We start from the raw sequence: 12,367 nt of genomic DNA on the forward strand, positions 1-12,367 counted from the left end.
ATGCCTAAAATCTGGTCAGCAAAATGTGCACTTCATAAACCCACTGAACTGTAAATATTACTAAGAACAACAGTTTGATTCAGAGGCATCAAATTAAAAATCAGGAGAAAGAATTATAGAATCAACCATTTATTGAAATTACATCTAGACATCACACTGCAGAGCAAAACATCCCATAATATCACATCAAATAGACAAAAAATGTCGTTTCTGAGTAGTGTGTCATTTAAGTGGATTAAAAGTTTTAATCACTGGTTCTGATTAAACTCGGAGTCAATCAGAACCACTGATTCTAGAAATGATAATTCATGTTTCCAACCGTTTGTCTTCAAACATCTTCACCACTGTTCATTTCTTAACCATTTATTTATTTTGTCTGACATTCAGGTCAAAAAGTTTCTGGTTTGTTTTTCATCCAGTTAAAGACGTTTAAAGCCCCTCAAAAGAAAAAAGTTCTGCAAAGTAAGCCAGGCAGTAATGATACACATTAATATGAGGTCAAATAAGATAAAGTACACCACTGGGGTAAAAACACATGGTTGAAGTGAAATGGAAACACCCAGAACATGAACATCTTTCCTGCTCATCTTCCCAGGTTTTCTCTGGACCAATCAGATCATTTGCTGCTGCTTCAGCTTCTCCATGTCATCTGGTTCTTTCTTTCTCAGTGTTTTATTTGCAAGAATCACTATTTCCATCTGCAGTGGAAGAAAAGAAGAAACTGGTTATAAAAGACAGATAATCACTTCAGCAGCTGTCCTCCAGGGGGCAGTAGAGACATCAGGGAAATTCATCATTTCATTTTTATGCCAACTCCCAGCATGACTGACTTTTGGGGTTATGTTAAGAAATCTCAGGGGAATTTTAGTTTGTTGTTAAATCCAGATTCATTTGCTTTTATTTAACCACTAACTGAAAAAGCAGAACTTGTATTTTACTTGAGAGTTTCCAGTCTAAAGTCTGAACTGGCTGCCAGGTCACACAGCTGCTCCACATCTGGGTCCTTCAGCCTGTTGTCAACCAGGTCCAGTTCTGCCAGATGGGACGGGTTGGACTGCAGAGCCGAAACCAAACACAGACAGCTGATCCCAGTCAAGCTGCAGTTCCTGAGTCTGAATAAAAAAAACATTCAATGCGTTTAAAATCACTTTATGTGTAAATACAGTAAAATAATAACTACTGACAAACTGTTGAGTTGATGTTGAGTTTTGGTTTTGTTCTGCTGGGTTATATTATGTTTTTATCCTGCTTTATATTATTAACTTTGTATAATATTGTTCATCTCAATAATCCAACAAGCTCTGAACATGAGTTTAGTCTGTTGGTTTTTGTTCCTACATGAAATTAAATCAATTATGAGGTCTACCTGTATAAAAAACATAAAGGTCACATTTTATTTTCCTGGTATTAAATATGCAGCTGAACATTACTATAGCAATTCAATAATTAACCAGTACCCAATATAAAGACAGTAATGGTGCTTTTACTTTGAAAGTACATTTTTAGTTTTCAGAGTTCGCTTTTTAAATCCACCATGAATGAAATTACAAGAGAGTAATTTCATTAATATTAAGAATAATCTTTTTTCAACCATTTACCAGGTTAATTTGTGAGATTTTGTAGTTTTCAACCCTTCAACTTTATTCCACAATGTTGATAACAGTCCCATCTAGGATAAAGTGAATGACTAGATTCTAACATGTGTGATATATCTGCTCCACGTTAATATCATTTTTATTATATCCTGACTGAATACTTTTCACCTGAAAGAAACAGTGTGCAGACTCTCTGGCCAGGTTAAGGTTGAAGTTCGTCTTACCTCAGTGTTTGGAGTTTGCAGTAAGGACTCTGCAGAAACCCACACAGCTGCTCCACGCCTGCATCCTTCAGCCTGTTGCTGCTCAGATCCAGATGTTTCATGTAGGAGGGGTTGGACTTCAGAGCTGAGGCCAGATGTGCTCCACTGCCCTCTGATAAACTGCAGTTTATCAGCCTAAATAAATCAGAACACAGGTTACATAATGTACATACTCACCCACTCACATCTTTTACATCTTAAATCAACAGATTATTATTTAACCTGTTTCTTTATGAGAGCCAGTGTCTATGAAATATAATATAAAGACTCCATGTCATATTCTATCCACAAGCCAGAAACCATTTTCTAGACAAAATGTGTCCAACAGTGACAGCAAGCAGATATCTTTCAATAAAATGGTGCACTTTGACCCCAGCTGCAACTGATGTCTGATGTTTTTGGTGGCTGTTGATTAAAAGCATCATCTTGTTGCCATGCCAGCCATGAATGGCTAAACTACAGGAAGCTGGTATAAAAACTTTTAATCCCACAACAAACTGCATTAACCTATTTTCAGATTCAGTTAGAAGAGGAAGAGCTTTATTACATGAAAATGTGACGTCAGAGAGCCCTCTGCAGAAGGAGCCATACTGTCCAAATGTTATTCCAGTTTGATCACTGATAGTCCAGTTACACAAGGTTGTCTGTTTTATGGGTATTTTCATTTCCCAGAGAAATTTGGCCTATGAAGAATTTGACTGGAAGAAAAAATTAAGGCAATTTCAAACCCTCCTGGTTCTCTTCAAATTCTACAAAAGCATGCCACCACATTGTTGAGAGAAATTGTGGTATGACAGTAGAGCACTCGTATCGTTTGTGACTGCTCTGTCCACTACGGCAATATTGGTAAGACATAAAAAGGGAAACAGAAAAATACTGTGTTGACATCCCTAAATATTCTATAATATTTGTTTAAGGAACTTTAACCAACAAGACCTGCGGTATATCCTGCACATTCTCTTGCTAGTCGCTACAGCAAAGTGGAGGAAATTATCTCTTCTAACTCAAAAAGCATGGACACATAGATTGAAACAAGTTTTGACAATGAACCAGGTCACTGCAAACCTCTAGATGAAATGGACATTTTTCTGGGTGGACTCCAGTGATTGAATACTTAAATGTTTAATTCTGTGAAAAATACCCTGTCAAGAATTATTTGTTTGTATCTGTGCTTGTTCAATGATTTTTAATAAAAGTAAAAACAAAATTTGACTCTTGAATGGGATCGAAGGTACTGAATGTGACTGATTTCTTTTTAACAACTGTATGTAAGAATGTGTTGGTAAACATAAATTCAGCAGAATGATCAAGAATATTCTTGATTTAGATTTTAAAAACTAAGTTAAGCATTCTAACATGTTAATAAACACATAATCTAAAAGCAGCAACAGCCGTTAATTTATTACCTCAGATTCTCTACTCTGCAGTTTGGACTCTCTAGTCCAGCAAACAGAAGCTTCAGTCCTGAACGGGGCAAGCGGCCATAGCTCAGGTCCAGCTCTTCAAGATGGGAGGGGCTGGACTTCAGAGCTGAAGCCACAACTTCACAGTGAGTCTCAGACAGGTCACAGAACGTCAGCCTGGAGAGAGACATGCATGACCCTACATCTGTCAGGGTTCAGATCATTGCTTGATTCTCTAGTTCAGTTAAACACTGAAATCTTTATTAGAAGGTGCCACCTGCTCAAGAAGGTGTCTGATAACCAAGAAGCCTCTGCAGAAATTATTTCTAGTCATTTCTGTTGTCTAAGCAACAATTTTCGAAAGGTTTTTTTGATTTCTCCAACTAAACATGACATTTTTTCTAAATACCAGCTGAAAAGTCTGACACATGAAAACATTAGGGATGCTGATGTTCTGACTGCACTAACAGTTTGTTCTTATCTGACTCATTGGCAGTTTATAATAACTGAACAATAAATTAATCTAAATTAATTTATTATTCAGACCACAACTCCTATGTGCTGTGGTATTCTGGGGTTTCAGGGTTTTTGACTCACACAAACTTCCTGCAGTTCCTCACAGCTGGGATGAGTCTGCGCCGTCCTTCCTCTGACGTGTTGTACCTCACTAGCTCCATTTCATCTAGAACCTCTTCTGACATCTGCAGAATGGAGGCCAGAGCTGAGCAATGGAGCTCAGAAAGTTCACACTTTGATTTGTTCTTTGACTTCAGGAACTCTTGGATCTCCTGATAAACTGAATGGTCCTCCATTTCCACCAGACAGTAAAAGATGTTGATGCCTTTGTCTGGAGAAATGTCTTTAGAGCTTGTCTTCTTCAAGTTGTTGATGACTCTCTGTATGGCATCTGGACTGGTCTTAGTCTGAGCCACCAGGCCTGCCAAAAGTCTCTGGTTACAAGGCAAAGCGAGGCCATGAAGGAAACGAACAAACAAATCCATGTGGCCATTCATGGTTTTTAGGGATCTCCTCAGAACTTGATCCAGAAACAGATCTATAGATTGACTAGGACAATCACTGATTCTAGAACTTGATGATGGATTTGAGTTGCTGGGTTTTCCTTTTTTGATATCATCCAGGAAGTTCTCCATCACCTCTGAGTTCATGCTGGTGAAACAGTGGAACATGTAAACTGCAGCCAGAAACTCCTGGATGCTCAGGTGAACAAAGCAGTAAACTGGTTTCTGGAAGATCAGATTCTCTCTTTTGAAGATCTCTGTACAAACTCCTGAGTACACTGAGGCCTCTGTGACATCCAGACCACACTGCTCCAGGTCTTCTTGGTAGAACATGATGTTTCCTTTCTCCAGATGTTCCAACGCCAGCCTCCCCAGCTTCAGAAGAACTTCCCTGTCAGCCTCCATCAGCTCCTGTGGACTTGTCTCATGTCCTCCATGGTACTTGTTGTTCTTCCTCTTTGTCTGGACCAGCAGGAAGTGTGAGTACATGTCAGTCATGGTCTTGGGCAGCTCTCCTCTCTGCTCTGAGGTCAACATGTTCTCCAGAACCGTAGCAGTGATCCAGCAGAAGACTGGGATTCCACACATGATGTGGAGGCTCCTGCAGGTCTGGATGTGGGAGATGATTCTGCTGGACAGCTCTTCATCACCGAACCTCCTCCTGAAGTACTCCTCCTTCTGGGCGTCGGTGAAGCCTCGTACTTCTGTTGTCCTGGAAACACATGAAGGAGGGATCTGATTGGCCGCTGCAGGTCTGGTAGTTATCCAGATGAGAGCCGAGGGAAGCAGGTTCCCCCTGATGAGGTTTGTCAGCAGAACGTTGACTGATGACTTCTGTGTGACGTCAGAAACCAGCTGCCTGCTGCTGAAGTCCAGTGAAAGTCTGCTTTCATCCAGGCCATCAAAGATGAAGAGCAGTTTGCAGACAGCCAGCTGCTCTGCTGGGAGCTTCTGGAGTGTTGGATGGAAAACATGGAGCAGCGAGAGAAGACTGTGCTGCTGATCTCTGATCAGGTTCAGCTCCCTGAACGACAGCAGAACCACCACACTGACATCCTGGTTCTCCAAGCCCTCGGCCCAGTCCAGAGTGAACTTCTGCACTGAGAAGGTTTTACCAGCACCAGCGACGCCGTTGGTCAGAACCACTCTGATGGCTCCATGTTGGTCAGGGAATGATTTAAAGATGTCATGGCACCTGATGGGAGAGCCATGGAGGTTCTGGATCTTGGAAGCTCTCTCCAGCTGTTTCACCTCATGTTGGGTATCAACCTCTTCATTCTGTCCCTCTGTGATGTAGAGATCAGTGTAGATCCTGTTGAGGAGGGTTCTACTTCCTGTTTCATCACTTCCTTCAGTCACACATTCACATCTCCTCAGACTGATCTTATGTTCCTCTAGAACCCCCTGCAGGCCAACATCTGCTGAAAAAAGAGAGGACAAATTAAGGGAAAACATATTGATTGTTTAATAATGTTAAGAATATTTCTGTTTGACAGAAATGAGTCCATCAGTAGACAGATGTCTTACCTGGGAAAGACTGCTGTCCAGCTCTGGGCTTTTCTCCACAATGGGGACAGAAGGAGTTACCTGCTGAGATGAACTGGTCCCAGTAAGGCTTTATGCACTGTCTGCAGAACTGGTGTTCACAATTCATGGAGATCGGTTCTTTTAGGATGTCCTGGCACAACGCACAGCATAACAGCTGGATCTTATCAACGGGATGGTTCTTCTGTCTACAGGCATAAAAAGACACAGTAAGAACAAAACACAGCAAAGCCCTGGAAGGCTGACAGCTAGCAACCTGCTACAGTTCATTAATGCTACAGTTCAGCTAAGAACTGTTAACGGAGCGAGGATAGATGTAGTGGACCCAGGTAGTAGAGTAAATGATGGTCGAATGGTGAAATAAACAAAAATCCAGGCAGCACAGGTGAGCAGAGGCTAGGAGCTCAGATGCCGGTAGCATGTGATAAACAGTGCAAAGACAATGACAGGTGACACAACATGACAAGGAGAGGAAACACAGACACAGGTGGGGTTAAATACACCAGGGAGTAAACGAGAGACAGCTGGAGACAATCAAGGATAGGCAGAACAACAGAGACTCAACTGAACACAGAAACCTAAATAAACACACAGAAAAAAAATCCTTATTTACGTGGCTTATTTATGTGTTTTTGCTTTTAAGCACAAATCTTTTATCCAAGATGATAAAGCTGGCAGGTTGACAAATAACTTTAATCAACTTGTGGGACCAAAGATAATATGGTAGCTTATTGTAAACCAGTACTTGCATTGTTTCTGAGGCTCCAGGGTCATTATGGAAATAGATAACTTCACCTTTGGACTGGTTACTCACAGACAGACAGTCTGGAGACCAACCAGTCTGTCTGTGCTGCTGGGTCCTGTAAGCATAGATATATAACAAGGTCACTAATCGTCTTCTCTATATAGTCATTTTATAAATGAAGGTGTTCTTGACCCAGTTGGACTATTGGGAAAACGGTTTTGAATGTTTTTATTTCTCCTGCCCCTCAGGTGGAAGCATGAGATGGTTGAGGTAATTCATGGTTCCACCACTGAGCCTCATCGGCCGAGTCAGGGAAGTCATGAACACCACAGAGCAGTGGTGCAGTAAACAGACCAAGGTAGAAGTTTGGTGATAACAGATATAATATCACAGATGGAAAGTACAGAAAGGTTTTTTAATCAAGGTAGAAGTTTAGGGGGGAAAGTTGCTTACATTGAATGTGACGTTCCAGGGTCATCATGGAAATATATCACTTCTCCTTTGGACTGGTTACTCCTCATGGACAGACAGTCAGATCTTGGAGACGCTGGCTTCCTTTTAAATTGCTGACCTCTGTAAGGACAGAAATGAAACAAGCGAGGCAAACAGTACTGAAAATCCTAAAAGAACCTACATGCAACAAATCATGCAATGCTCTTCTGCTTGTATGTGTTTTTGAAAACGGAGCGGTGTGCTGCCCTTGGAGGGTTCAAGTCTATTGGGCCAAATATTTGGTTATTTTGAAGGAAATTCAACAAACTCTGCTGTTGTGAAGAGAAGGTGGTTGGATCACCAAACCCTTCAACCCTGGTGATGCATGTTGGACAGAGCCAACCTTTCCCAGCCATGACTCTGATAAGGCCTGGAGCAAAAATCAGGTGTGTGGAAAGACTGGTAGTTCTACCAAGTCCTGGTCCAAGATGGGGGTGAGCGAAGACTCTAAGAGACTAATGGGGGCCAGCCATAGCAATGAATGGAGGCAGCCATTATTCTCCACCTCTAAACTTCTACCAGAACCGATGCCCGGATCACAGGGTGCAGCCACACATACGTATCAATATATGTGACTTGGACTCAAGACATGTGCCTATTACTATAGTTAGTGTTGGACTGCCATCTTTACTCAAACTAACTGGACTACATCTCCCAGCATTTATTGCTCTGGAGCACATCAATTGCTTATATCACTCCACAGTAAGCCTCTGAGCTGCAGAGAAGAGAGTTGTCTTTGGCGCTCAGCCTCCAACAGAAAGGAGGCTGAGCGCGATAACTGTACCTGTGATGGAAAAGGACTTTTTAAACATTCGCTGAGTAACCTGGTGAACTCCTTAAGAGCCGCAGTAGGAGCATCGGGTGCTCTGGGAAACCCAGTCTTTTGCTTTTTAAAAAATGTTTTTGGTCTTTATTTAATAGTAGATTGACAGGAAAGCTGGTTGTGAGAGAAGGGGAAGACATGCAGCAAAGGCAGGAACCTGCAGCATCCGCATTGAGGACCGAAGCCTCTCAACATGAGCCACGCTCTGCCACCTACGCCACCGAGGCACCACAACTATGCTGGACTTTCAAAATGCTCTATAAAATAAAAGCCTTTATATTCAGGAAAGCAACTTTGTGAAGAATTAGGATGTACAGAACCTCTGGAGCTCAACCAGTGGTCAAAATGGGTTTCATTTTATCATTTCAAAATACAGATTACTGATATTCCCAGAACAAAGGCCTCAATATATCATAGATGCTCTTTCCATTCTGAGCTGAAAATATGATTTTAACTGAGTTCTTATACTTAGGAAACCAAATAATGGGATTTATTTTTGCCAAATTAACCGTTTAACTGCCACCCATTGTCAGTACCTGTTATCAGGAACAAAAGGTGGACAGTGACCTCACGCTGTAACAGGCAGAAGGATTTCATGAAAAGTCTGCACGACTCAGTGGTCAGTTTTTGGTCATTTTTATTGATCTGAAACAGAAACATGAACTGAGTGTCACTGTGACGCACATTGAAACCAACTCCGTCGCCAAGCAGCTCCATAAAATACATTAGTCCACCGCATAAACCAACATTTAATCAGACTTATGTTTGTTAAGATGGAGTTTACGTTTTATTCTTGGTCTCCTTCTATTTCTGGTTTATTTAATTTATTTTAATCTTAATTTTAGCAGATTGGTTTCTTGAAAAAGTTCATGTCAGAATATCCAACTTGTAAAAATCTGAACTTAATTCACTGATTAATAAAGTCAGTGAGATGAAGTTACAGTATGTGAGTAGAAACTGTTTCTTACTTTGGGTCTGAAGTTCCAGATTCATTGTGGAAATAAATAACTTCTCCTTTGGACTGGTCACTCTGTAAAGATGGACACAGAGATCCAGGAGCCTCCGGCCTTCTTCTGACCTGCTGACCTCTGCAAACACAGATCAACACAGATCAGCAACGTTCTGCTGAGGCTCCTTCATAAAAACAGATGTTAGCCCCAAGACACCGAAGCTCTGGATGTTACAGTGAAACTCTTGATCTGTTCTCTTTCATTAACTGCAGATGTAAGATGCTCATCTGAATAGTTTCACATAAGCTCTGTACTGGGTGGAAAGACTTGAGATTTACTTGTAAAACAATCAGTCCACTAATTAGAGTCTACAGACAATGAACTTCAGGGTAGACGGGTCCAAAGTCCTGCTGCTGCTGCTGAGAAAGCTTTTTCTTTCACTTTTCAGCCTCATACGTGGCACAACCAGCAGGCCCTGGTGCCATGACCTCTACAGGCTGAACCCTAACCCAGGAGAACCTTTTCCAGGTTCAGAACCAGAACCTCAGACTTAGAGCTGAAGTTCTGCTCCAACCCACCAGGAAAACTCTGCTGAAGCTTCAGCATCTCGCGAAAACATGTTGGTCCGGCCACAGAGGGAACTACAAGGACTGAACTACACACCACAGGATGGGAAAACTCCGAGTCCCAGAATGCACTGCTCTACACATTTCCATACACTTCCCAGGAACCACAGTGGAAACCCCCTGGATGCTGCAGAACTAAACTCTAGTCTTTTACTTGCTCGCTGAGTAAAACGCTGGACTTTCAAAGAAACCACACGAAAGGTTACGTCCAGTCAGCAGTTTGGTGATTTTATTCTGATAAAAATGATCCTGAATCTGTTTATCTGAGCTGCTGCAGAAAAGAAACTTAAGCACTGATTCCCCAAGAAGAGACGATGCCTCTGATAATGTCCTAAACAAAGCATTCCTGAAGGTTAGCGTTGTTTTTTTGTATGCTGGAGAGAAGTTGTCTGAGTTAATTCTGTATATTTGCTGTTTGAGAATGTCAGGCTTCATGTGTTTATTAGCAGCACACCTCACCAGCAGGGATCCATCAGAACTGAAACTGAAAGCATTTAACTGTTATTTCCTGATAAGATCCAAATTACTGAGCATTTATTAGTAGATAACCAGACATAATGCTGCCCTACAGGATGGTTTTAAAGCTGGTCAGTAAGAAGCTATGCTAACAGTTCTGATGAATCCAGAAAGCTACATCGCCTTTAGCTGAGCTGCTGCAGAGGTCGTCTCTTACTTTGGGTCTGAAGATCCAGAATCGCTCATGAAGACTCGCTGATGACCTCTGGGCTGTCCAGGCAGACGGGCCTCTTCGTCCTCAGAATCTCTCATCTTCAGTAAGTCTGACAGCAGAACGCAAGAGTCCAGAACCAAAATGTTATCGAGTCACAAGATAAGGAAAGGCAAAGGTTTCACCCACATAAAGATCTACAGAGTAAAACAATAAAGTAAATAAGTAAATTTAAAAAAATAGTTCAATTATTCCCTTCCGTCTCTTATATAAAAACAGAGTTTAAAGTTTAGACGGAGCTCACCTCGTTTCTCTTCGTGTTTCTAACTTTCACTTTCCTGGTCGTCTGAAGCTCCGCCCCCTTTCCTTGTTTACATGTAGAAAACCCAAACTTAACCTTAACCCCACCCACCTTTATACAACATAAACCTTAACCCCACCCACCCTTATACAACATAAACCTTAACCCCACCCACCCTTATACAACATAAACCTTAACCCCACCCACCTTTATACAACATAAACCTTAACCCCACCCACCTTTATACAACATAAACCTTAACCCCACCCACCTTTATACAACATAAACCTTAACCCCACCCACCCTTATACAACATAAACCTTAACCCCACCCACCCTTATACAACATAAACCTTAACCCCACCCACCTTTATACAACATAAACCTTAACCCCACCCACCTTTATACAACATAAACCTTAACCCCACCCACCTTTATACAACATAAACCTTAACCCCACCCACCTTTATACAACATAAACCTTAACCCCACCCACCTTTATACAACATAAACCTTAACCCCACCCACCTTTATACAACATAAACCTTAACCCCACCCACCCTTATACAACATAAAGATGCTGCTGAGCCGACATCTCATGGTAGTAACAATTAAAATATATCCAACTTAACATTTAGTATATTTTTTATTATTTTCCTTTGGTAGCAGTTAAGAGCAATTGAATAAAAAATAAAAAATATTAAAGAAATAGTGCCACAAGAATAAAACAATACTAAATTATGGCAAAACAAACTGTAGTGGCCAAACATCCATTGAAAGTTCCACCAAGACGCCACTAAGGCTCTGGGCTCAAGTTTCTTTATGCAAAAGAAGGTTCAATGTCCAAACTTGTAGATTGTTCTGGGTGGTTTATTTTCCCATTTCAGCAAATAATTACAGAGTTCAAACTTTCCTTTGCTCTCTGCTACCTCTCTGTAAAAACCATCGGCCCCAAACCCAAATGCTGCTGGTCCTTCACCAGGACCTGCACTTACAGAAAGTGGACTGACCCACATCACTTCCTGTCTTACTTAGAAAATAAATAAGAAAAATAATAAAGCAAAAAATAAATAAAAACAATTATTAACCTACAAATAAACTCTGTAAATAATTTAAAAATATATACATTTAAGAATAAACTAACAAAAATTTAAATGGATAAAGAAATAAATAGCTCCAACACAAACTGAAGTATTTAGTAATAAGCAAATAATAAATTATGCGAAATCATAATAAATGGTTTTGAAGGAAAAAGAATGAAATCAGATTTTGGATTATAACCAGATTATAAACTGCACTGGAAGACTTGTTTTAACAATGCAAAGCTAAAATATCTAATTATTGCAGGATAAAATAAAATTTAATATTTTCTAAATAGAAAGCTGTTGCTTAGCATTTATATAAATAAAGGATTGTACAGACAAGAATACATTCTTCAGAATTATAAATGCATCTGATTATTAACTAAATGTTTATTACAATGTCATTTAAATGTTATGATTTATGAGAGCTCAGAACTGCATCGACCATTTAACATTGTAATAAACTCACTTCAAGTTGTAAACAGAAGTGGATTAAAGTTAAAGCAAAGTTTGAATTAAGAGAGAAAAGTCTGAGTATAAACTGTTGTCCTTCGGTTGGAGGGATTTATGCGTTAATGGGAGTTAAAACTGTTTTCCACCTTAAAAAAATAAAATGAATAAAAATGATTTTCAACCAGAAAGATTTGATCCAGGTTATTTTCTTTGAGTTTATAGACTCAGTTCAATTAAAAATCTCAAATATTCAGAAACTCTGCTGCTGCTTTACAGCCGGATGTATAAAACATCAACTTCCAGCACTTCAGGTCTGGACCTCGTCTGGATATGAACAGATTCTGAAATATTACATAGACTTCTCTTAATTCTGTCTTGTTTTCTTTTTCATTTTGTTTTTGGGA

At 40.3% G+C, this 12,367-nt stretch overlaps 1 protein-coding gene across 5 annotated transcripts; it reads right to left on the reverse strand.

The window, feature by feature from the left end:
- Positions 1-113: 113 nt before the first annotated feature.
- On the reverse strand, positions 114-10,572 carry LOC106903853 (NLR family CARD domain-containing protein 3-like). 5 transcript variants are annotated; one of them, XM_088013377.1, is made up of 11 exons: positions 10,433-10,561; positions 10,135-10,240; positions 8,854-8,973; positions 7,024-7,143; positions 6,575-6,685; positions 5,808-6,013; positions 3,859-5,698; positions 3,265-3,438; positions 1,820-1,993; positions 939-1,112; positions 114-698 (listed from the first exon to the last, which is right to left on the reverse strand). In XM_088013377.1, exons 2-11 carry the CDS (start codon positions 10,227-10,229, stop codon positions 689-691), a joined length of 3,024 nt encoding a protein of 1,007 aa, XP_087869503.1. In that variant the 5' UTR covers positions 10,230-10,240; positions 10,433-10,561; the 3' UTR covers positions 114-688. The 5 variants fall into 5 exon arrangements, with proteins under 5 accessions (XP_087869503.1, XP_087869502.1, XP_087869504.1 ...); XM_088013376.1 differs by having other exon boundaries at positions 3,859-5,701; XM_088013378.1 differs by lacking the exon at positions 8,854-8,973 and having other exon boundaries at positions 3,859-5,701.
- Between the last annotated feature and the right edge of the window lie 1,795 nt (positions 10,573-12,367).

Source organism: Poecilia mexicana, unplaced genomic scaffold (genome assembly GCF_051168715.1).
Source record: "Poecilia mexicana isolate PSO_F unplaced genomic scaffold, ASM5116871v1 scaffold_15, whole genome shotgun sequence".
NCBI classification, from domain to species: Eukaryota; Metazoa; Chordata; class Actinopteri; order Cyprinodontiformes; family Poeciliidae; genus Poecilia; species Poecilia mexicana.

Bases quoted from the DNA above. Each gene is read 5' to 3' on its own strand.
- LOC106903853 (XM_088013376.1), bottom strand. From the start codon at position 10,229: ATGAGAGATTCTGAGGACGAAGAGGCCCGTCTGCCTGGACAGCCCAGA. The intron at 6,686-7,023 runs GTAAGCAACTTT...CTATGCTTACAG, and splicing joins CCTGGAACGTCACATTCAAT to GACCCAGCAGCACAGACAGA. The intron at 5,702-5,807 runs GTAAGACATCTG...CTCTTTTTTCAG, and splicing joins TGGACAGCAGTCTTTCCCAG to CAGATGTTGGCCTGCAGGGG.